The 26299-nt window shown below is 42.3% G+C and overlaps 1 protein-coding gene across 4 annotated transcripts in view; it reads left to right on the plus strand.

Annotated features, from left to right (window-relative positions):
- Nucleotides 1-26299, plus strand: part of LOC121285876 (clustered mitochondria protein homolog) — a 96382-nt gene that overhangs the window by 56330 nt on the left and 13753 nt on the right. For all 4 annotated transcript variants that reach the window (XM_041202796.1, XM_041202797.1, XM_041202799.1 and 1 more), the window contains 9 exons: nucleotides 970-1062; nucleotides 4803-5497; nucleotides 7967-8064; nucleotides 12444-12548; nucleotides 18961-19061; nucleotides 19667-19819; nucleotides 21114-21176; nucleotides 23165-23403; nucleotides 26062-26146. In XM_041202796.1, coding sequence (XP_041058730.1) covers nucleotides 970-1062; nucleotides 4803-5497; nucleotides 7967-8064; nucleotides 12444-12548; nucleotides 18961-19061; nucleotides 19667-19819; nucleotides 21114-21176; nucleotides 23165-23403; nucleotides 26062-26146 — 1632 coding nt within the window. The remainder of the gene's footprint in view (nucleotides 1-969; nucleotides 1063-4802; nucleotides 5498-7966; nucleotides 8065-12443; nucleotides 12549-18960; nucleotides 19062-19666; nucleotides 19820-21113; nucleotides 21177-23164; nucleotides 23404-26061; nucleotides 26147-26299) is intronic.

Genomic DNA, 26299 nt, shown 5'->3' on the forward strand with positions numbered 1-26299 from the left:
TTAAAAGATTTAGCACACCCCTACTAGGTGTGCTGACTCTGCATTCTCAGATTAGAAACTGGACTTCCAAAGGAGATTCAATGGTGTCTTCTGTTGCAGTAAGGACTTTTAAATTTCTGCCTCCAGCTTCCAAGCATTTCTTTAGAGCTTTCTCCTGGTTAATTTTTTTCTGTGCCTCTGCTTCTGGAGCTTCTTTTCAGGTCAGTCTACTTTGCTGATTTTTTTTTTCAATCTTCCAGCATTTTAGTTTTTCTCTGCATTTTCTGCAAGGTCTTGGGTTTTCCCAGAAGCTGCCACCATGTTGTAGGGTGTTGTGGTTACAGTTTGGTAAGTCTGAAGATAGTCATACATAGGGTAACTGTAAGTATTGACTCTTAGAACTATTTACAAATATACAGTAAAGGGTACAAGCTCGGAATGGTCTCCATGTTTGCTGGTACACATGTTTCTGTCCAACACTAGACTGACCCTAGGTCCGGGTCAAGTGTTCTCTTGCATCACAGTGCAGTACTGCCCACACAAAGTCCTGCATTAACCCTATATGTGCCAGATCCTTATACTACACTGTCCAGGCCTACATTTCTCCAGAGTAAATAATATTAACTCAAGGCTTTATTCATAAAATCCTTTTGTCAGCTTCCTGTCTTTCATTTCCTGATATTTTTCACCATGTGCATGGACCATAATTGGACACAACACTCAAAAGTGTGGATATATCAGAGTCAAATGCTGCTTAGTGTGCTCATTCTACCTGACATCGCTGTTGGTCTGTAGGGCTAAACAGTGCATTTAACTCACTGAGCATTGGGATGGCAAATATTTGACAATTTGTATCAAAAAATATTTTATGAAAATGTTTTAATAACTGAATAAACTAGAGCTCTAAAACCTGAGTGGTATCTGATAATACATTGTGATTATTTAGCCTTTTTGTAATGGGATGATTTGATGCCTTTTGTTTCCCTAAAGCCCCGGGATTGGAATGAGGAGCTGCAGATGGCATGGGAAATGCCCTGTCAGGACCTGATGCAGCGGATGTTGAGAAAGCAGACCATCTTTAAGGTGAGGAATAGAAACTCATCTTCACATAATCCTCATGAGGTCTTTATTGCATTTCACCACAACATTAACACCACAGCTGATGTATGTACATACAGCCACTGTTGTGTGAGAGCAGCATCAGGTGAATCTTATCCAAAGGGAGTGATAGATCCAGCGACCCTCAAGAAAAACATATGGCCTTGTTGGCTTCCACAGTGATGGGGCAAAAAACAGTAGCCTCAAAGTGTGACAGAACATTGGGTTGAGCCACTTGCTAGCAGGTCACACTGGAGAATTGTCATATGCCTTCTGGAACTTGTGATATGAATTAAATACAAATCAACTAGAGCAGCATTATTATTGGATTGGGGGAGGGTTTAAGTCAGCAATTACACCTTTGGGGACCAAAAACTTCTGGAATTCTGTGAATAAGTGCCCACTCTCCCAGTGACAACTACATGCACCCATACTCGCTTCCGTTACTTTCCACCTTACCATCACCCTGAAGACCATGTGCCAATGTTTAAAACACACAGCTTTTCAGGACTTGTTCATCGAAGTGGAAGTACTTGGTTAAAAGGACACAACTGAAGTTTGATTAGAGACTTGGCCACAACTCTGGGTTCACTGCAGATACTGGAAAAAAAAATGCTCACTCTTCAACTCAAGAAGCCTTCTCATACATTCTACATTACCCTTGGAAATCACTATTCTCAAGTCCATTATTAAACTCTAATCTGAAGGCTGCACAATCGGTTTCCTATTGGGAATCCTACTTTACATGACTTATATGCTAGAGAAGAAGAAGCTTTAAGTGAAGCCAGATTAATCCAGCTGCATCAGAGGAGAGCCTATCTGTCCAGCAGGCTGTGCAGGCCCAGATGCCCAGGTCTGAGATATAGATGGCTGCACCTCTTAGGATGGAATTGGCCCTTCTTACAGTGCACTCATGTTCTGGGATAAACGTCCCTTCCCACAGTGCAGCCATGTTCTGGGATAAACGCCCCTTCCCACAGTGCAGCCATGTTCTGGGATAAACGCAGGACATGCTGACCCTTTGTCTTGGGAATGGGATTCTGGTAACCAGTGTTCAGTGGAGGAGCAGACCTCATGAAATCACCCCTGGGAGAGTAAATAAAATACCCCTTAGTCTCCCTTAGATGCTGGCTTGTACGTTTTTCAAGTTGGCATTGACCTGGGTGCAGGAACTGCAGACCTACTTCAGGATCTCCATATTTAATCGCTTGACATTCCTGGATCCATCATCCTGTGGGGAAGCTTTGCAGTTCCTCCCATAGCTGTCACTGTCTCAGGCCACCCTGCAATTTGTTGAATCTGTTTCTGATTTTGGGGTACAGGAGGGATATCCTGGCCATTTGCTGCATATCTTGAAGGAGATAATATAGAATCTCTGATTCTCGTACTTAGCACCCTTCTCTTTGTGTCAGAACCATTGAGACCATCATCCATTTGCTCCGCAGCTAGTGGCTAATGCAGTTGTGCCTCTGCTCAACTACATCAAGCTCCACTTCCACATCTGCATCTTATACCTTCTGGGTCTCCCCACTTGTCAATTCCCCAGTGCTTTTTATACCTCCTGAATGAATGTTTCAGGGGCTGTTATCTACAAGGAAAACAATGAATAATGGGGCGGGTGAGAGTTTGTCAGTGTTGCCAGGGCTAGTGAAAACTGAAGTGACTTGTTCTTCTCTACTGTATCCTTCCAGCATCTGAAGGAAAAAAAATCCGATTAGCTTTGGTGTGCTTGAGCAGCATTCTACTTTCTAGCATCTGATTATGAAGGAGAAGGAAACTAATAAAGAAACTGAAGAATATATAGTATAATTATCTAAGAAAACATATCCATTGAACAAACCCCTGAAGGATCATCCCAATCCTCAATTGCCAGGTCAGGGTTGAAACCAATTGTGGCCATTACAGTTAAGTGGTGTGTGTTGGCACTTGCTTCAATGGCCTGTTGCTCTCTGGTATTGTGTTGTCTTCTCCTGCAGAAGGAATACATGTTAATTAGTTACTGCAGTTCCCAGATCTTCCAGTCACAATCAACAGAGAATTGTGGATTGCTGATAGGAAGGATAGGTGTCATAGAACAAGGATTTCGGATGTGAGATTCTAGTATGCTGGCATACTTTCCAGGATGCGAGATGCAATATGAATGCTGCCAAATTATTTTGCTTCTGAGAGAAGCTGTGCTGTGTGATACCCCAAATGACAACGATGATGTTTCTAGGGTATACAAACGTGCTTCTCTATGATCCCATTATCTACCCTTACCTTTGCTGACCAAATGAAGTCACAAAACTTCTTCCAATAGGGTGGGGACAGACTTTGAGTTTATGAGGTCCTATTCATAACTACTTTCTTCCATAAGGCCTATGGATACAGAATTGGCTGAGTGACAGGTAAAGGAGAGTGGTGGTTAATGGATGTTGTTTGTATTGGCAGAAGGTTTGTAGTGGAGTTCCCCATGGGTCAGTGTTGGGACCTTTGCTTTTCCTGATATATATTAATGACCTAGACCTTGGTGTACAGGGTACTTTTCAAAGTTTGCAGATAATGCAAAACTTGAAAGCATTGTGAACTGTGAAGAGGATCGTGTAGAACTTCAAAAGGACATAGACAAGTTGGTGAAATGGGCGGACAGGTGGCAGTTGAAGTTCAATGTGGAGAAATGTGAAGTGATTCATTTTGGTAGGAAGACCATGGAGAGACAATACAAAATAAAGGGTACAACTCTAAATAGGGTGCAGGAGCTGAGGGACCTCTGTGTATGTGTGGATTAGTCATTGAAGGTGGCTGGACAGGTTGAGAGAGCGGTTCATAAGGCATACAGTATCCTCGGCTTTATTAATAGGGGCATAGAGTATAAGAGCAAGGAAGTTATGTTGAACTTGTATAAATCACTAGTTTTATCTGATGTAATTTGTCATAATGCATAAATGAGTATTGTGTGCAGTCCTGGGTGCCACAATTTATGAAGGATGTGAAGACGTTATAGAGAGTGCAGAAAAGATTCACGAGAATGGTTCCAGGGATGAGGAACTTCAGTTATGAAGACTGATAGGTGAAGTTAGGACTGTTTCCCTTAGAGAAGAGAAGGCTGAGAGAAGATTTGATGGTATAAAAAATCATGAGGGTCTGGACAGAGTAGATAGGGAGAAATTGTTCCCACTTGTGAAAGGATTGAGAATGAGAGGGCACAGATTTAATAAGTAAAAGAAGCAAAAGCAACATGAAGAAAAACATTTTTATGCAGCATGTGGTTAGGGTCTGGAATGCACGGTCTGAGAGTGTGGTGGATGCAGGTTCAATTGAAGCATTCAAAAGGGAATTGGACTCTTCTCTGAAAAGGAAGGATGTGCAGGGTTACAGAGAGAAGGCAGGGAATGGCACTTGGTGAGTTGCTCGTTCGGAGAGTCTGTGCAGTCACAGTGGGCCAAACAGCCGCCTCCTAATGCAATAATGATTCTGTGATGTTGCTGAATATGATAGTTTCTTCACAGCCACTCCAACAATTGCTTAAATTTGCTGACCCAGGAATTTCCAATAGGGTCAGCCTCCACTGTTTTCAGTCACTCTCTCGTGCGTACGCTGTCACGTTGGAGACCTAGGAAACTTTGAACTTGCATCTAGGCTCTGTGAAAGGGCAGTTAGTTTTCACTGCATTCATGACTATCCTTCAATCAGACGTGCCTCCAAACAGGGTAACCAATTAAAATGCCCTTTTTGTTTCTGACTAGGTGAACCGTGATTTTGTTGCAGCTGCTACCCGTGGAGCAGTGGCAGTTGTCGATGGGAACATCATGGCCATCAACCCAGGAGAATATACCAAAATGCAAGTGTTCATCTGGAACAACATTTTCTTCAGTTTTGGATTCGATATCCAGGACAACTACAAAGAGTCCGGGGGTGATCACGCTGCCTATGCCGCATCCAGCAACGACTTGAAAGGGATCCAAGCTTATAGTAACCTGGATGTGCAGGGTCTGCACGTGTTGGGGTCTGTAATAGTGGATTACCGGGGCTATCGGGTAATTGCACAGTCCATTATCCCTGGAATTCTGGAACAGGAGCAGGATCAAAATGTAGTGTATGGATTGATAGATTCTGGGAAGACTGTCATTTCTAGTCATGAGTACATCAACTTGTTGCTGAAAACCTCCAGACCCCTTCGGATTCAGAAGCACCTGGTCCTGAATGAGTTAGGACAGCCTGTCATGTTGTGCTCCTCCGTGGATTGCAAGGGGATTGTTGGCCATGACGGGCGACGCTACCTTCTGGATCTGTTCCGGACATTCCCCTCAGATTTGAACTTCCTGCCAATAGTTGGTGAAGAATTGCATGAGGAATGTCGAAGATTAGGATTCCCAAAGGAATATCGACATAAACTTTGCTGTCTACGACCAGAGCTAGTGGAGAATTTCGTCCAACATAAGTAATGTTTTATCTAATGTAATTTTTCATAATGCATAGAGGATCATAGAATGTTACAGCACAGAATCTGGTCTCTTGGTCAATTCAGTCTGTCCTGGTGTATTTCTCCACATAAACCACCTAGACTTACACCATGTGCTCTCCTGCTTGCCTTTTAATACACTTTGAGTATTTATTTCTGAAGCAACTAATAATTTTTTTGCATTTTTTTCACATAATTATCTCCTTGCATTTACCATTTAACAACCTTGTGCACCAAGGTTCTCTTGCTCCTTTACTTCATTTTAAACCTTGCCATTCACATTTTCACATGTTGAACTGTCATCTACATACTGATCTATTGGTATCCTCCAGCAATCTTCCACCAATCCTCAAACCATTTTGTTGTAATCAGCAAATTTCAATATTCAATTTACTGTATCTATGAGTAATAGTCCATATTAGTTATACATTTAATACATAAGAAAAGCTTCAACTTGGAGTCTGCAGAACACATCATAATTCCTCTTCTGATGAAGAGTCATTCAGATTCGAAACATTAACTGTGTTGCTCTCCACAGATGCTGTCAGACCTGCTGAGTTTTTCCAGCTGTTTTTTTTTGTTTCAGATTTCCAGCATTCGCCGTATTTTGCTTTTATCATAATTCTTCTTTCCAGCTTGAGAATCTTTCTTTTACCCCTAATCCTCCAAACCATCTCTGTTGTCTTAAGACCACATCCTCCTCATTTCTATGTATCGTTATCCATGTTGTAAGTAAGAACTTTGGAACAGGAGTAGACTATTCAGTCTCTCAAGTCTGTTCTGCCATTTAAGTAGGTCAGGGCTGATTGCCTTTATTTACCTGTCTTGGTTTCATAAACTTTAATACTCTTGCCTAACAATAAGCTACCAATCTCAGCTCAGTTTTTAAACTTTTAATTGATGTGACAATAGTGGCGTTTTGTGGGAAGAGTCTCTCATTTGGTTTCTTATCAATGCTTTTTGAGAATCTGTGTAAACTGCATCCAATTTATTTTGAAAATCTATTCTCTGTTGTTCCTTTTAAATGTTTTGTTTTTTTACTCCATGCAGGGTTGTGGTTCTGGCTGACCTTAGTGGCACCAGCTGACCTTGGGTACCTGAGCACAAGTAGCTGTACATGTATGAATCCAACAAGTGTTTGGGGCGAGGGGTGGAGGGGTGGGTATCAAAACTAAACCAGATCCTGACGTCACCCAACATCTATAAATGCTTACTTTCCCTCAGGGCATCACTAAATAGTGATTAAATGAAAGAATATTGATGAATTCCCCCCCTCCCTTCCTTAGTGTTGGCATAATTGAATTAATTGTAGCACTCCTATCAGCATCTGGAACTCAATCAGATAACTCCAAAAGGATATTGCAAAGCTTCACTAAAATGTTGCTTTATTGGCATTTTGCATTGTAGATAAAATGTCCTTTTTCTTTAGATTTCCCCCTCATGGCATATACTGCACTCCTGTCAATTCTGCTCAGCAACAGTCTGCTGGGAATTATGTAAACTCGTGGTGGTGTGTCTTTGCTTTTCCTGCTCTCTGTTTATCTCCCCTCCCTCCTCTACATGAGAAAGTCCCTGGCTTTAACCAATCCATTCATCCAATGGTAATGCAACTGAAATTAAAAACAGAATACAGTGAACCAGATTTATTTGTAGCCTGGACAAATCATGAGGCAGGCACATCACAAATATGTGTTGTTTGAACAATGCCCACTTTGGAACAAAAGTTCTACATCGTGGGTTAATATTTGTTAAGCAAACACCAGGACAAATATTGGCCACTGCGTAGTGAGATCAATCTTCCCCAAATTCAGAGAGACTGGATTGAGTAGATGTAAGCAGGCTTGAACTGGGAGTACAGACTTGGAGGACATGGTTTAAAATTTACAAATCTCTTTGAAAACTGTTTTCTACTATATTTAAATTTGTTTGCATTTAAAATGTTATGAGGTATAAGTATATAAATATTGTACATGGTACAAAATAATGATGGATTTTTAGCTTACCCCTCTTGTGAGGAAGATCTCTTAGCTTCCACACAGGATGAACTCCATGCCCTTCAATGGTTTCTCAGAGTAATCAGATAACTTGCTCCCAAGTCTCTGCCAAAGCCTTTAGATGCCACGTGTAAACCAGGAGACTTGCCCTCTGGTTCTCACCTCATCACCTGGTGCAAAGCACCACCTTCCACTTGGCCTGTTCTACTGGCAACAGTAAAAATGATGATGTGCCACGAGCAGATATATTTGTGAGACCTGTTGCTGCGCAGTTCATCGCTTTGCAACGCCAGTGCGCCAAATTCGTGATTTCGAAATTTCATTTCCTAACAGGACAATTTCTTGAACTTGCAATAAGAAATCCGTGTTCTGTAATTTTGACGATGGTGCTGCTGCTAACCACCAACTTATCATCTCTGCTCGTGTTAGTTTAAGGCTGTTTTTCATACTTTAGGCACACGCAGTTCGCAAAGCTCTTGAAGGAGAAAATGCGCAGAAGCGACAGAAGAAAGAGTTTATTGGAGGATGGAGAGAGCGCAACAGAAAATTATGGTAAGGGAGTCCAGTGCTTGCAGAAGTTAGCCGAAGGTGGGGCTGGGTGGGGGGGAATGCAACACCTACCTACAGCTATGATACATGGGAGGGTTGTGGATCAGGTATCGGAGGCCATGTCTAGATTGGTGGAGAGCAGTGCATGCAGCATGTATTTTTTTTTTAAAAAGAAGAAAATGCAAGTAATGCTGGTGTGTGGGATACGCAAGTGAAATCTGAATTCTTGAATAATGTTGAAGCCCTAGGTTCACAAATAATTTTTCTAGCATTGCAGTTGAGTTGAATTCTGATCATGTAAAACACTGTCTTGGCAGGGTGGGTTCTGTGAATTAGCTCATTACTGTCATCGTAAGGGTAACCTGAGGTTTGAGTATACTCAGGATTGAACTCTTTCTCTAAATGCTGCACTCTACCTGGCTTGAGAATAAAATTCCGGAAAGCACTTGGGTGTCAGTACAGAAAAGCAATAGTAGCCCAAATTTTATGATCATCATTATCAGCATTCGTCATTGATACACTCTTGCCTTTGAGCCAGAATTGTGATTTCATGTTCTTACTTCAGGACATAATCTGAGCCGACACATCAGTGCAGTAACAAGGGAATGCTGTAGTGTTGTAACTGCTGTTTTTATTCCTGATCTGCGGCCTCGCCTGCTCAGTTGACACATAGCACCATTTGAAGAAGAGCTGAAGATGTTACCAAATAGTGGCCAGCATAAGTCCCTCAACAAAAACAACCAAAGAAGATTAGCTGGTTGTTTATCTCATTTGCTATCTATGGGACCTTGCTTGTGCGCAAATTAGCTGCTGCAGTTGCCTACAAAATAAGTGACTGCACCTCAAAAGAATGCAAGTTCTTTATAAAGGAAAATAACTGAATCTCTACATGTGGTAATGGTGCACTTGCACCATAGCATGGGATGCTGTGACAATTTTGTAATTGTAAGCCGTGTACCTTCTTTTAAATAGTCTACAAACCCAGGGAAAGCTTGCCTAGAGAGCGCGACACATAGCACACTTGGTTGGGGTGTGCAACATCTTAGAAGGCTGCTGCTTTCCATAAAAGGCCAAGTTGTGGGGTAACAAAAAGTGGAATATTGCCCATAATGAAACAGCAGGAAATTACAGGCAAAATTGTTCCCTTTTGATGCTGTAGCATCGGAGATCCTGGAGCAGGGGGTGAAGGGATATGGGGCCGAAGACTACTGTCCAGTAGAAGCACAGGTGGTATCTGCTTTGAGAGAGGTCTCTACCTCAGTCAGTACAGTTATCCAAAACAAAAATACCTGGAAAAACTCAGGTCTGGCAGCATCTGTGGAGAGGGACACAGTTAACGTTTCGAGTCCGAATGACCCTTCAACAGAACTAAGGAAAAATAGAAGAGTGGTGAAATATCAGCTGGTTTAAGGGGAGGGTGGTACAAGTAGGGCAGTTAAACAAGTCACTTGTACTTGCCTGCAAATTTAAGAAATGGACTAGTACAAGGAGGAAGACAAACGCTAGTGTACTTATCACTGTTGCACACAGTTTTTGCAATCCTGCAAGTATAGCATGTACCTAAGGTGGTGACTGCCACACAATCTGGAAAGCACTATTTAAGCAATGTGCATAACCATTGCCCTTGGCATGCACTGTTTTAATTATGCCTCAGGTGCAATGCGACATTTTTTTGATTTTAGGTAGAGATTGCAGCCAAAGAACTGCAGACTAATGCTGAGGTGTCTGGGCTGAGGAACTTGTCTGCGTTTGGAGCTCTCTCAGTGGAGTCCACAGCTGTGAGTGCCTTCTACCAGATGCTGAAGGCACTGCACCTGCTCCCAGGATAAGGGCCACTGATGTGCACAATGTTATTGCCATGATTACGTTCCAAATGAACGTTAATTGAATGCAGACCCTTTCCTTTGTTGGAGGCTACAGAGTTCATGTAATGAAGTGTTCTCCTGCCTACAGGAGTAATTGTGTGTAATTCTGGGGAAACTCTGATGCCTACCTGGTAGCTGCGTTTTGCTAAGCCAGTGTTTCCCAATCCTATCAAATATATTGCACTGTAGACTGATGTGGCAGCTGAGCGCTTTGGATGGTTCAGAAGGCTAGGGTAGCATGTAAACCTCATGTTGTGGTAATCTTCAGTGCAATGGGAAGATGCATCCCTGGTTCAGATGTGTACAGATCATTGGGCAGCAGATAGCTGTGAAGTGGAGAGGCTGAAAATGAATGTTCTCTGATGCATTTGAGTGCACATCCCGGGGTAGTGATGGGCACATTAAGAATGTTGAAGCCAAAAATAAAAATACCTGGAAAAACTCAGCAGGTCTGACAGCATCTGCGGATGGGAACAAAGTTAACGTTTCGAATCCATATGACTCTTTAACAGAAGTTTTTTGTTGAGTTTTTCCAGGTATTTTTATTTTTGTTTTGGATTTCCAGCATCTGCAGTTTTTTGCTTTTATATAAGAATGTTGAGGAGTTGTTGCATCTCCATCACAAACTCTTCTTCCTCCACTAACTTAAGCAGCAGCTTTGGAACCCACAAATGAACGTATATCCTTACCTCTTTTCTTAAAGTTGCTACTTTGAAGTGAGCAGCATACTAGATTGGGGGAAAAAAATGGGCAAAAGTAGAGGCTGAACCAGCTAATGCATGGAACAAATTGAAGCAAAAGACAAAAGAACCCACCAAACAAATGCCACCTTGCCTGAAGAGGCCTGCTGCAGCAAGCAAATTGTCCAGGACTCCTGTGCAATCATTTTTTTATGGATGAGGCTTGCATTCTTGATGGACCCTTGCCTAAACTCATTGGGCTGGATTTTACAGCTTTGGGTGGGGTAAGGGAGGTGGAATGCAAATTGAGAGGTCCACTTGCTCCCACTCTCGCCACGTTAGCACAGCAAATCAAGTGTCGGAAGGCTAACTAATGACCGCCTGGTGGGAAAGCGGCCAATTAGCGGTACGAAAGGAGGCTCTGTGCCCAGTTGGGTGTCTAGGCCGGAAGTCATGCGGGAGGGGGTTATGCCATGAACAGGAAGTCAGTCACGCCACAAATTTAAAGGCTCCCTGCCCTCTCAGCCTCTCCTTATTTCTTATGGCAGGCTCAAAACAGTGAAAAAATGAGGTCAAAAAACGTAAATGCTGCCACTTTCACCAGCAGACTCTGCTGCTCCGTGCAGCCATGGTCCTGTTAGCAAACTTATCCTCTGCCTCCTCATAATTGATGTAAAGCACTCCCCAACTTTTTCCTGTATGATGCACAAAAATAGAGTGGGCAGCAAAAAGTTACATATAAGGTTGGATCGTTAACGAGCTCACAAGTTTGTTAATCATTTATTTCAAAATGGCAGGCGGGCTTCCGATTTCAGCACCCGCTTGCCTTCCATTACGTTGGAGACTGGCGCGAAGATGTTGGATTACTGGCCTCGTGTCGTCATATTGCATTTTACATGTGCGGAGGGATGGCCTGCCTGGTTTGCAGCTGCAAAATCCAGGCCACTGGGGGCAATGCGCAGCCGTATTTTACCAACTTAAATATATAAAGGAGGTCTGCACTTGCCAATGACACTGCTTCTTTTTGAAATGGCTGCAATCGTGCTGCATAATATTTGGCACAGTGGGAATTGGGCACATGTAGGGTTGCCTTTGCTTCAGAATTGTCTTGGAGTCTCCAGGAATGAAAGATTAATCTTCTGGGCACCACGGCTGAGGAGTGAAATCATTGGATCGATTTAAAATATACATTTTTTTCATTATCATCGAACAGTTACCTTTTATTAGATGTGATAACATTGCAGATGGGATCGTTGACTGGGCAGGATTGTTGGGGTTGGGAGGTTGTGTGATTAAAATCTCCAGGAACACATCCTACTAGAGTTGGCAACCCTTGGTACATGTGATCCAGCATTCCGTAATTCAGCATTCCGTAATTCAGCCACCTTGGCCTGCAGAGCATCAGCATTTTCATCAGGATTTTCCTGTTCCGCCGGTGGTGGGAATCATTGTGGGCGTGGCCAGAATATTTGGAGAGATGAAGGTCTGTTGATTTTTGGGCAGGAATTTCCCAGTGGTACTAGAAAACCCCGCCCAGTATCTTTCATGTATACTGCTCAGAATGATTTTGTCAGTTACACCTTGGGTCTGCTTTGGACCAGAATTCACAATTGCCCATTTCTCTAAATGCACACTCATTTATTTTGCAGCTTTAATGGGACCTAAACACTGTTATATAATAACACAAGATGAGATACTGAAGCTGGTGTGTCTAATGTTCAAGCTTTTTATAAACTATTGCATAATTGGCTGTTAAACGCTCTCATAACAGTGGTGTCTGACGTCTGGAGACTTTATCCTAACTTGTACTGTAGTCTTTTCTTATTTTCCTCCATAGATTATACAAGAGATGTTGAGGAAATGAAGGCAGTATGTCAGGAGACAGGCTCCATCAGTGACACCATCTTTGACATTCGTTTCAACCCAAACGTTTATTCACCAGGTAATATACATTACTTTTTAAATGCAATGAGGGTTTTTGCCTCTTTCACCCTATCAGGCAGTGAGTTCCAGCAGAGATTAAAAACAAAAAAACTGCGGATGCTGGAAACCCAAAACAAAAACAGAATTACCTGGAAAAACTCAGCAGATCTGGCAGCATCAGCGGAGAAGAAAAGAGTTGACGTTTCGAGTCCTCATGACCCTTCGACAGAACTTGAGTGAGTCCAAGAAAGGGGTGAAATATAAGCTGGTTTAAGGTGTGTTTGGTGGGGGGGGGGGTTTGGGTGGGGGGAGAGAGAGAGAAGTGGAGGGGGTTGGTGTGGTTGTAGGGACAAACAAGCAGTATTAGAAGCAGATCATCAAAAGATGTTACAAACAACAGAACAAAAGAACACATAGGTGTTAAAGTTGGTGATATTATCTAAACAAATGTGCTAATTAAGAATGGATGGTAGGGCACTCAAGGTATAGCTCTAGTGGGGGTGGGGGGAGCATAAAAGATTTAAAAATATTTAAAAATAATGGAAATAGGTTGGAAAAGAAAAATCTATATAATTTATTGGAAAAAACAAAAGGAAGGGGGAAACAGAAAGGGGGTGGGGATGGAGTTCTGTCGAAGGGTCATGAGGACTCGAAACGTCAACTCTTTTCTTTTCCGCCGATGCTGCCAGACCTGCTGAGTTTTTCCAGGTAATTCTGTTTTTGTAGTGAGTTCCAGCAGCCTCTTGGTGAAAATATTTTTTCTCAACTCCACTCTAATCCTTCTACCAGACATTTAATCAATGCTTCCCAGTTTATTGACCTCTTTGCTAAGTGAAATGGTTCCTTTCTATCTACTATATCTAGGCCCCTCATAATTTTATACTCCTGAGTAAATCTCCCATCGACCTCCTCAGTTCCAAAGAATAAACACCCAGCCCATCTATTCTTATAGCTAAAATCTTTCAATCCTGGCAACATTCTCATAAATCTCCTCAGTACCCTATCTAGTGCAAACACTTCCTGTAATGAGTGACCTGTCCTGCTTCCTTTCAGGGATCTGTGGATATGAACTCCAAGGTCCCTTTGTTCCTCTACACCTCAGTATTTTTCCATTTATCGTGTATTCCTTTGCCTTGTTTGTTTCCTCCCCCAAAGAATTACCTCACATTTCTCCAGATTGAATTCCATTTGCCACTTTTCTGCCCACTTGATCAGTCCATTGATACCTTACTGCCAGGTTATGGCTTTCTTCCTCATTATCAACCACACAACCAATTTTTGTATAATTTACAATCTTCCAATACATTTAAGTATAAATCATTGCTTATATACCACAAAATGCAAGGGACCCAGTATTGAGCTCTGCAGAATCCCACTGGAAACAGCCTTCCAATCACAAAAACACCCATTGACCATTACCCCTTGTTTGCTGCCACTGAGCCAATTTTGGATTCAACTTGCACTTTCCTTGGATCCTATAGGCTTTTACTTTTCTGACCAGTCTGCCATGTGGGACCTTATCAAAAACCTTGTTAAAGTTCATGTAGTTTATATCAGAAGCACTTCCTTCATCAACCCTCCTTGTTACCTCCTTAGAAAGTTCAACCAAGTTAGTCAGACACTCTTCCCTTAATAAATCCATGCTGACTTTTTTGGTGCTCTGTAGTACATTACCAGCAGTGTAATTGCTCGCTCTTATTCTTCGGTTCAACCCATTAGATAATCCTTCCAGCACATCACCCTAAATCACAGCTGACACTCCAGCATTGTACTGAGGAAGTGCTGCCTTTTGAATGAAATGTTAAATGACAGCCATGCCTGCCCTATTAGGTGGATGTAAAAAATCTGTGGCATTATTTTGAAGAAGAGCAAGGGAATTATCCCTAGTATCTTGGCCAATATTAATCCCTCAATCAACATCACAAAAACAGATTATCTGATCATTATCAGATTGTGGTTGTTGGAGTTTGCTGTGCACAAACTGGCTGCCACATTTCCCTTATTTACAATAGGGACTATATGTCAAAAGTACTGCATTGGCTACAAAGCACTTTTAGGATGTCCTGAGGTTGTGAGAGTTATTATACAAATGCAAGTCCTTTCTGCTCACTGTTCAGTATTGTTATGATCACAGCCGGTGTTAATTGCTGAGCAAACCAAGTCCTAGAGGGAAACTTGGCTTACGGGCCACACCCTTTTTTTTGTATTCTGTTAACAAGAAGATGACGTCCCAATCTCGGCAGTAAGAGATCCAGTAACAGATTTTGGGGTTTTTAAAAATTAAGAACAATTTTTATTTTAAGCACACAAGATTACAGTTACACAATTATGGTTAGTCTTACAAAATATTCTCACAAAAGCCTCTACTTGGTCAAACCCACAAGTAAACACTTTCCAGGCAACACACCCTTATAGATATTTAAATGTGGAACCCAGTAATATCACACAAGGCTGTAGCTTCAATAAAGGTGTACCACATGACCTTTAACCTCTTCCACTTTGCTAGGGAATTCACTTCAGAATAAAACTGCTTGCTGCAGCCCAAGTCCTTCCAACAGCTCAAACAGCTCCAGCTTAACAGCTCAACAACTATCCAGCTCAACAGCTATCTCTTGCTCTCTCTACCTCGACAGCTGTCCACAGTACCTCTTATATACCCTTTTCCCCTTTCATCTCAATCCCATTGTTGTCACACCCCTTCAAAACTCAAACCCTTCCAAGTATAAGATCTTTCATGTTTCCATCTTGTCTTTGCTTTTGGGTCAATAAAAATATATCTTCATTACTATTTACCAAGGACTCCTACAAGATGCAAACATTTCCCTTTCACCTCTGATTGTCCTTTGAAATTCAAACAGCCTCTCAACTTATCTAAAAATGCAAACATTAGATCTAACCTATTTACTTGTACCTCAAACTTAACACCTTTAACCTTTTCATGTTTCCAAACACCCAGACAGTCTGACTTCTATCAAGCCCAGCTTAATTAAATCACACATGCACACATAGACACCCAATCTTTTTTACAGAATAACACAATACTCCCCAAAATATTTTGAAAAATAACATCCATTCTCACAATATTGCAACCCCCTTTCCTTTTTTTTATCCCTTTCTCTATATCTTGTCTGAAAGTCCTGTAACTTGGAGTGTTGAGCTGCCATTCCTATCGTTTAAACCATGTTTCCATAATAACCATGATATCATATTTCCAAGTGCCTGCCTGTGCTCTCTGCTTATCTGCCTTATTCGCCATTGAAGTATGTATCATTAAGCATTGCCAAACCCCTTCGTCAATTTTCTAACCCTTGTTTCACACTTGCTTACTAATTATCTGCCTTCTTGTTGGATCATATTCTGCACTTGGAATAAATCTGTCATTTTTTTGGTGCAGACTGACTCTCCAAAGATTTAGAACAGTTATGTAAGAGGACCTAGTGAATGCGGATTCATGAAAAAAAAAATGAATAGTTGACAGTAGCATCCTCTCCGATATTGTTTAGGTTCCACTGTGTAGGATCAGACCTCATCGTATCAGGGAATTTAACTCTTCTTGCAACTGAGAAGGAGCTTCTGTTGGAATTAGACTAGTTTTTCATAATTATCTGGATACAATTGCATAGTGGTTATGTACTAGTAACCCCCAAATCTCACCATGGCGTCCTGTAAATAGAATTCAATAAATCTGTAATGTTTGGGTTTGCACCATGAAAGCTGTTGGAAACAATCAACTGGTTTATCATCCTTTAGGGAAGGTTACCTGTGACTATTATTTGAACTGATCTGCATGTGACTCTGACCTTACAATATGTGGTTAACTCTTAATTGCCTCTGCAGTGGTCAGACAAACCATCCAGTTGTCAGGACAACACAACTCAGGATAGACAATGAATGTGGCTTTGCTGGTGCCGCTCACGTCTGAAGATCAAACAAAAACAAAATTAGAGATTAGTATTGAATTGACTTGTTTTTAAGGAAATGTTAAGATTTAATGAAATGATTTACACACAGTTTCCTGATGGCTCAAGTGATTAATGTACTGTCTTGCATCCTACGGAGCTATATAAGGTTTCAGCAAGAACTTGTATTTAAATAGAGCCTTTCATGTAAAGAACGACCCTAAAGCGCTTCATTGAGGCAGAAATGCAGTTTCTGATCCAAAGGAGGAGTGACCAAAAGCTTGGTCAAAGAGGGTCTTAAAGGAGAAAAGGAAGAGGGCTCTAGGGAGGGAATTGAAGGGAATTGAGACCCAGGCTGTTGAAGGCATGGCCAGCAAAGCTGGGATGAAAGGAGAGATGATGCACAAGTGTTCATAGGAATGTAAAGTTCACTGAGAGGAATGGGTTTTTACAGCTGGAAATACAAAAATAGCGAAGTTGAAGAATATAAACATGAGGATGAGAATTTAAAGGTGACCAGGAACCGATGTAGGACAAGATGAATGGGTCACGTGGGAGTGGAACCTGATGTTGAATAGATTGGAGGCAGCAGCGATTTGGCTGAACTGAAGTTGGAGCACAGCTGGGATACTGCCGAAGAGAGCATTTAATAGTTAAATCTGGAGGTGACAACGCACTGGATGAGGTTTTCAACAGGGGTAGTGAAGGAGGCAGGTAATGTTGTAGAGATTGAAATAGGCAGTTTTTGAGATGGAGAGAAATGGGACTGGAAGCTCAGGATCAAATAGAACCCTAGTCTTACTCAGTCTGAATTGGAGTTATTAGAATGATGTGCAGGCTAAGGCGATCATTTCAGTCGTCTGTGTTTAGCTAAATAAAGAAGTGTTTGATTCAAGCAATCTGACAACACTGATTCAATGCAGGGTTCATAAGAGGTGGCGAACAAAGTGCTTGGTGTTGTAAACATCCACATGAAAGCTGGTCCCGTATCTGCAGATGATATTGCGATTGGACAACATGCAGATTAAATGACTAGAATTCCAATCCCAAATTTTTTCATGATTTATGTAGCTCAAGACCAAATTGATCTGTGTTTTCCATTAAGCAATTAGGAAACTTTGGTAAACATTGTGCTCAACATTATCATTTCTGTATATATTACAATGTGCCATTTATTAAATAGGGGTGAGTTTTATGGGGGTGACGTATTCCTCATCCATCCTTGGTTGAAAAGTCAGTTGGCACCACAGCGACTTTAAATCTGGCAGCCCTGCAGTGATAACATGCTGGGGGAAGCCTTAGTGAAGTAAGAGCAAGTCTTCCACCTCTCAGGGATAAAAAGTCCCGCTGTCAAGAGCTGCTGGTCAATCTGATTGGTCAGCAGTTCTGTAGTCCCAGAAGCATGTAGTAGCCACTGCTGGGATTACTCGCAGTATCCAAGAAGGAAGAACATGGATACCAGACTTTAAGGTAAGATCGGGCATTTTGATCGGGGAGGGACTGGAGACCTGTGGGAGGAGTGTGGTGATGGGAGGGAGTGCGGTGTCAGGTTTTGGAGGCTGGGGGAGACGCACAAAGTGGGTACCATCTTGGGGGTGCTGCCCACAATGGGCACAGGGGACTCTCAAAGGACCCCCTCATCTTCTTTCTTGCCTTTACCCATGAAGTGAAACCTGCCAGGCTGCTCCGTCTTCCCTACCCCCACATATCACCGTGACCCCGCTGCCTCTGTTATATGGGGACAGGTTGGGGGTGGGCAGGAGGGTGGAGGGCTGGCCAGCTGCTTTATTTTACTTGCCCCACACCGTGTCCCCCAGCCTTCAAATACACTGGCAGGGTCTGTAAAATTCACCCCATAGAGTAAGTGACCTCCCAGCATTTTTGGAGTCATCAAGCACGTTACTCTCCAACATATTTTATCCACTCGTGCCATCTGAAGTTCCAAGAAGCTGTAGCTAACTTGGTACTATTTTATGAAATGTGATATTTTCATATTTGCCAACAGTGGAAGATGGAAGTAGATGTCAATTATGAAAGATATTGTTTTTTGGGAAAAGACTGGTAGGAGATATAAAGTGAGGCCAAAGATAGCATTGGTCAAAAGATGAGTGCCACCATGGAGATCTGTGCATTCTACCTTCACTGACAACCCTTACCTTGATAAATGCAATATTTACCAAAGACAGAGTATTTGGCACTAACATTGGAAAGCATTATTCATCATTAGCACCATAATGGGAGAAACCTTGTGATTTCCATTAAACTGAATGCATTGCAAACAATTGTGAGCGTGTTGTAACTCTTTCGAGTACAAACACGTTTCTATCTGTTCCTATTCAGATGAAATTATATTGTTTCATAATTTGCCATGGTGAGATTTGAACTCTTGATCTTGGGGTTACAAGCCCAGTACCATAACCATTTGTGCATTAAGTGCTTGGAGTTGTTTTTAATTGCTTGGTTTATCATATAACACCATCTCTGCTGAGATGTAGTGGATTGTTTGCAATCAGAATTGAATTTTTGTTGCAGTTGTAAGATTTCCTGAGTCTGAACTGGAAGCTCTGCAACTTCAGAAGCGATTGATGAAGGAAATTGCAGCTTTCCTCGTGTCCGTACAGATTCCCAGTTTTGTAAGTGATTTTTATAGAAAAAGACAAATGCAGATTCACAAGAATGAGATCTGAAATGAGAAATATTAACATTGTGACAGACTTACAAAAACACGAAAGCTGTATTTTTAGAATGTTAAAGGTCATGGGGAATTTATTTTAAGTGTTTGAATTTGTGAAAGGATTGATGAAAAAAGTTCCAGCGACTCGTGAATTGGTAACCAGGATCTCACACATTCAGACCAGAAGGGAGAGGTTAGAAAGGATGTTTTAATGCAAACATTTATTGTGATTATGGAATGCTTTATCATAAATAGCTACTGAACCAATTCAAAGATGTTGTTTAAGGAGGAATTGGCTAAACGCTTAAAGAAACACATGAAAGGATATGGAGAGAGCAAGGAAATGGAAGTAAAATAGATAGTTCAGATTACAAGCCTCAGCCTTCTCAAACTTTAAAAACAACTGAGCATTATTGGATGGAATGTTTTCACAGCTGTTGTTTGTCATTAAGTGGTTACGGAGGAGGTATTGGGGAGGAGGTATGGCTGTTGGGAGGAAATGTCTATTAAATGGTGTCTGGCATAAAGACTGAACTTTCTTTTCCTTTTTTTTTTCATTTTTAGATCAAAGACTGTGTGAATCATGTCATTGTCCCTGCTGACGGTAGCACATTGATAAATGCCCTGCACAAATGTGGAATTAATATTCGATACATTGGTAAAATAGCACAGCTGATAAGCCAGTCAGAAGACAAACAATATCTGGACCATATCTCTGTATGTATTCAGAGAGATTTCTTTCTGGAGAAGGACTGATTACAAAACTGTGTACAAATGTATTGGCTTAAAATGTCCCCATTCATAATTGATAATCTTGACTTTTTACTTGATGGGTTGTCCCAACGGCTCAGTTCTTAATTTTACTGCACAGTGTGGAATGGAGCCACACGGACCAAGGAATTCAGCTTTGATCCCTAGACTGTGCCGAGTTAGCTGATCTTTGCCAAGCTGGCAGTGAGGCCTAGAATCAGCCTCAGTATCACTGTCAGGGTAGGTGGGCAGATTGTATTGGGTTCAGTTGTGATGCAACCCTCACTGATAATACATATGAGAAAAAGCTACTCGGGCACTGTACAAAAAGGTGGCTTGTGAAACTGAGCTGAATTTTGTCACTCGTTGGCAAGTCCTGGCACTGCAGCCGAAAGCAGAAGGCGACCCTGCTTCGGTGGGTGGTTGGACCTTGGACCAGGGGCAGTAATTTTCTGGCTGTGGCTAATTAAATGGCTGCTGCAGGGCTGCCATTCAATTAAGAATGGCAGGCATTCCCTAAGGGTTGCCAGCCCACAGCAGTGCCAGTGCTAATAGTGGTCATTGGTGAGGCTGCAGCTTCAGGTAGAAGCTGCTTCAATGGGTAAGCTGCTCTCAAATATCAGGTAGACTTTGGGAGGAAGCTGGGGCTTGGCTACCAGAGCAGTGGTGATTGAGGGTTGTGGGGGGAGCTTTGTTCTTGGAGGCACCATCAGGGAGGTGGTCCCTATGTGGACCATGGAATGTGTATAAAAAAAGCACCCCCCCCCCCCCCATTTTACCAACCCTCCCATCACCAAGGCACTGGTGAAATTCAGCCCCAAATAACCCCAGCACACCCTCACGTTCATGTTCAGGAGTGGAGGGGAGCAAATACAAAATGGTGAAACATACGGGATATGAACTTGCATACATGGTGACGTAGGGTGGTTGCGTGTGGGTTTCTAAGGTAACTTGGTGGGAAAGAGAGGACCTGCAATAGGACAAATAATTATCTCCTGACCAGTTATTTTTGTAAGAAGCATGCAATGGTATAATTCGATGGAATCAGCTTTTTCCATGTGATATGGTGGCATATCTCATTGAATCAACAATAAATCTCCTGTGTTTCTGTCTGGAGCTTAAGCATGACCCTCAAAAAGGTCATTGGGATTGATACCTGAAACTAAGTTTATTACAATAGCTGAGTTTTCTCGTTTAGGTTCTAACTCTAGACTGTGAGTAGCCAGTCACCATCTAAGATTGAGTGTTTGTATTTCTGCAGAAACTCGTCATCAGTGAAATCATTACCAGGTCGGCAAAGCACATCATCGTCCCCTACCTGCAGGTGATCTTTCTATTCGTGGAATAAACTCATTAGCTATAACTTGGAGGGCAGTGGAGGTAACACATTCTTTATGTTCTCCCCCAACAGAGCAGGAATGCCTGAGGTTCAGTTCATGCTCTGTGCTGAATTAGCTGGTCACAGTCAGCTCAGCAGCAGCGTTAAAATTGGCCTTGGTGGATTTTAAGTTAGTGGGGGTGGGGTGTTGGGGGTTGGGGGTGTGGAGAAAGCAGCAAGCATCACTGCTCCTGCTTGTTGTTCATTAATGTCTGCTGGAAAATGCATGTGTGGGGAAAGAATCGTGCACTGCTTTGTGGCATTCCCAAAACTTGAACTGTTTCCTTGCGTGTCAGCGCCTCCAGGAGAGGAGGCAAGAAAATTCAAAGAAATGTAGTGAAATATCTAGTATTTGACTGGTCTGATGAGATTCCAGCCATTTTCCTCACTCTGCTCCCTAAGTCTGCTTGTTGCTGCATAACTTTTCATTGGCATGTTGTATAATTATCTTCCTGTTCATATAATTAACTGAAGTGGAGCTCGGGTGAAATGTGTGGATTGGATTTCAGTCCGGTATTACCTCTGTTGCTCTGGGGAAATATTTTCCCTAAATCTATTGGATTGAATATTAGCTTCCAAAAATTGGTTTGTTTGGGTCATCTGAGGGGGTAAAATGCAAAAAAATCGGGAACAGGAACTGATCCTGTCAGCTTCTGGTTTTAATGGAGGTGAGACGGGAACAGACAACCAATCCACACACGGAAAGTGGGGTTGGTTATTTAAGTATTATAATGGGGATGCCTGCCTTCAGTTGAACAGTCATTCCATGTTGTAACCATGGGCAGCTGGGTTGCCAAGCTTTGGGAAACTTGGCAGTTGAAGGAAGGTGAGAAGGGCTCAACCCATGAGGTAAGTGCCTTTATAGCACTGCTTGTGGGCCAGGAGAAGCAGGAAGGTTTCATGTAAACATATGAGTTAGGAGCAGGAGTAGGTCATTTGGCCCCTCGAACCTGCTCCGTCAATCAATAAGATCATGGCTGATCTGCTTCCTTCAGGTTCAAGCTAGCCAGCAAACCTCCAAACCCCAGCGATCTGTCTGCTCCCCATTGCATCATTATACTGGCTGACCACCACAGGAAATAATTTATAGGAGCACTACAGTTAACTTCTGTGGGACATGTGTAAAACCTGTTCTTCCCAACCTTAGAAAAGCCCCACCCACACAAAACTCACCTACAATCTAAACTTCAAACCATATTTTCAGTGTCTGCTATTTGTATTGTCTGTCAACATGAGCTGGTGGAAGGAGGCAGATGGAATCGATATTTGTGGAACTGGCAAACAACTTTACATTAAAATGGTCTTGAGAAGAGGCAGCACCATACTGAAGCACCAGTACAGTAACCCAGAATGGTGGGCCATGGATCTGGACTACGGGATTCTAAGTGTTAGCTATGTCACAATGGACAAGTACAGGATGGAAGTCACACACTCGCCACAGAGGGAGTCACCGTGGATGCATTCAACCTCCTAGCGATATAACCCAGCTGGGCAGGTTTGGCATTCCTTTACCTTCTCGGCTAAGCCTGGTTCGTGGACCAAGGGATCGAAAAAGAGACAGCCACAGAAAAAAGGAGAAAAATGTAAAAGGCGAGGATACTTTATTGGACTAGTTACTGGAATCTGGCTGGATTGTGTGGAGTTAAACTTCAATGTTATTGTAATGCTTATGTTGCTCTCTCTTTTCTCTCACTGACCCACACAAGTGATTAGGCCATGGGCTGAATCCCAATTATTCTATTCAATGTCATCATCAACATGAACAGCTTCTTTGAAAAGAGAGAAGGATGCACCCTAACAAATATAATATTCAGACCTGGTTCAGGATATTGAACGTGTGACCGTTGATTTTTATAAGGGATTTATCTTGCTTCATAACTCTTACAGGTTCTTCAGTTTTAACTTGAGTTTTGTAATTTTAATTTTTCTCCCAGGGCGTGGAGATATCAGCGCTGTCATCTGCCATCAGCCACTTTATGAACTGCTTGCTGAGTTCCTACCCCAATCCTGTTGCACATTTGCTTCCAGATGAACTTGTGTCACGCAGGAAAAAGAGCAAGCGAAAGGTGCGCATTCCTGGGAATGACATAGCATGGGCCAGCCTGACTCCTACCGAGCTGTGGAAACAGATTAACAGTGAGGCTGGTGAAAGCTTCGACTACGTGTTGGCCTGGTAGGTAACTGCACTGACGGTTGGCACCTTTGAACATGTTTACTTCTCAGTCACTTTCTGCATCATCCATTGCCAAAGTTGAAGGAATTCCTGCATTGACTTGCTTTTAATCTTGTTGTGTGCATTAATGTGTGGAGTGGGACTGCTCCTGCTTCACATCTGAGAGTTCCACTAGAACACTCCGGGAAGTGCAGCAGGGCCAGCATGGATCCTGAAAATTTTCTGAAGAGGAAAAGGAGAGCCGAACTATGTAATCATGGACACCTTGCTACTCCATGTGGACACAGCCTGGTCCCTACTTCAGAGTGGGTTGTTGAATATTTGATTAGTTTGAGGTGGATCAGTGATGTAAACAAAACCATGTTGGTTCTCCTTAGCTGTTGGACAACCAAGTAAGATTTCTAAGTGGGAGAAATCCTGGAGTAGTTCCCTTCATTGCAGTACATTTTCTTGATCAGTGTGTTTCCAATGAAAGAAGACGTTGCTGGATCTAGCTCTGGGGATTGAGGTGGATCAGGTGTCAGTTGGGGAATTTTAAGGGAACAGTGATCGTCGTATCATAATGTTTAAGACGTGGAAAAGGACAATGGGCAATCGAAAGTAAAAATACTAACTTGGGGGAGAGCTGATTTCAGTTGCTTGAGAACAGATCTGTCCCAATAAATTTTCGAATCAAAGAATAGCAGGCAAAACTGTAATGGAGCAATGGACTGCCTTTAAAAAGGAGATGCAATCCCATGGTGGGGAAGGTAGGATTACAAAACCAAAGCTCCTTGGATGACAAGGAAGAATGAAATATGATGAAGCAGAAAAAGAGGGCATAAGACAGATGTCAGGTTGATAATACAATTGAGATCCAGGCTGAATCAAGAAAGTTCAGAGGAGAAGTGAAATAAGAAACCAGAGAGGAATAAATAAAGTATGAGAAAAGATTGGCAGCTAATATAAAATGGAATCCAAAAAGTCTTCTACAGATACAAGTGACTCAAAACTGGCAACCTTGGGACCGAGGCCATGCCAGATTTTCGGTTCGGTGGTTTGGGCCCAGCTGGGTTGGGTGGGGTCAAGGGTTGCTTGGAGCACGGGAATAGACTGGCACGCAAGCAGCAAAGCGGACAACTAATCCAGCACCACACCATGCCAATGCAGTGCCTAGCCAAATTGTCCAGGTAAGTTTTTAAAAAAAATTTTATTCAATTAAAATTGCTTGCTGCATTTTTAAAACGCCATGTCTTTGGACAGCCAGCTTTGAGACATTGTACCTGTACAAACATTTAAATAATAAAAAGGTAGTATGAAGAGAGCTGGGACCAATTAATGACCAAAATGGGGATCTACCAATGGAGGCAAGGAGCCTGGCTAAAGTATTAAATGAGTACTTTGAAGAAGATGCTGCCAAAGTCATAGTCCAATCAGCCATGATCACAATGAATGGCAGAGCAGGCTCGAAGGGTTGAATGGCCTACTCCTGCTCCTATTTTTTTTCTATGTTTCTACAATGAAAGAGGAGGTAATTGAGATACTGGATGAGCTAAAAATGGACAAATGGGAGATATTAGAAAGACTAGATGTATTTAAAGTTGATAAGTCACCAGGACCGGATGGGATGCATGTGAGGATGCTGAGAGAAGTAAGGATGAAAGTTGAGGTACTGTCCATAATCTTCCAATCCTCCTTAGGAATGTGTTTCTACCCTTGTTCAAAAATGGGTGAAAGCATAACCCCAGCAACTACAGGCCCAGTCACTTTAACCTCGGTGGTGGGAAAGCTTTTAGAGATGATAACCCGGGGCAAAAATAACATCATATGGACAAGTGAAAATTACTTAGGGATAGCTAGCTTGGATTTGTTAAAGGAAAATCGTGTTTGACAAACTTGTTTGAGTTTTTTGGTGAGCTAACGTTTACCAGAAACTGGACTAGCCATATAAATACTGTGGCTACAGGAGCAGGTCAGAGGTTGCAATTCTGCAGTGAGTAACTTGCCTCCTGTCACCATCTACAATGCACAAGTCAAGAATGTGGTGGAATACTCTCCAATTGTCTGGATGAGTATAGATCCAACAGCACTCAAGAAGCTCAACACCATTCTGGTCAAAGCAGCCTGCTTGATTGGCACACCATTCACCACCTTAAAGATTCACTCCCTCCGGCACCGACTCACAGTGGCAGCAGTGTGTACCATCTACAAGATGCATTGGAGCAATTCACCAAGGCTCCTTTGACAGCAACGTTCAAACCCATGACCTCTCCCATCTAAAAGGACAAGGGCAGCATTTGCATGGGAACACCACCACCTGGAAGTTCCCCTCCAAATCACTTGCCATCCTGATTTGGAAATATATCGCCGTTCCTTCACTGTCGCTGGGTCAAAATTTTGGAACTCCCTTCCTAACAGCACTGTGGATGTACCTACACCACATGATTCAAGGCTTGACACCACCTTCTCAAGGGCGAAAAAAGATAGGCAAAAAAATGCTGGCTTAGCCTGTGACACCCACATCCTGTGAAAGAAAAAAAGAGAGTTGACTAGGGTAATGCTGTTGATGTGATGCAAATGGACTTCCAAAAGACGTTTGACAAAATGCTACATAATAGATTTGTTAGCAAATCTCCCCTTTCACTGTTAACTGATGTTTGTGCAATTGGTGTGTTCCAGTGATGGGGTTGATCAGACGGTGGAGCGGTTTGGTCTGCAGAAGGTGTCCCTGCTGCGTGAATTCTGTATAAAAGCTGGAATTCAGGTACTGCCAATCTTCCTGCTGTAATTATGCAGCAGACACGTGACCTGTCATTCTGTGTGTCTCCTCCATTTACATGAAACTCTCACAGCTGTGCCATCGCTTTGCTTGAGTAGGTTCATCACACAGGTATTCCAGTTAATTGCAGCGAAGCTA

Source organism: Carcharodon carcharias, chromosome 13, assembly GCF_017639515.1.
Source record: "Carcharodon carcharias isolate sCarCar2 chromosome 13, sCarCar2.pri, whole genome shotgun sequence".
Classification (NCBI taxonomy): Eukaryota; Metazoa; Chordata; class Chondrichthyes; order Lamniformes; family Lamnidae; genus Carcharodon; species Carcharodon carcharias.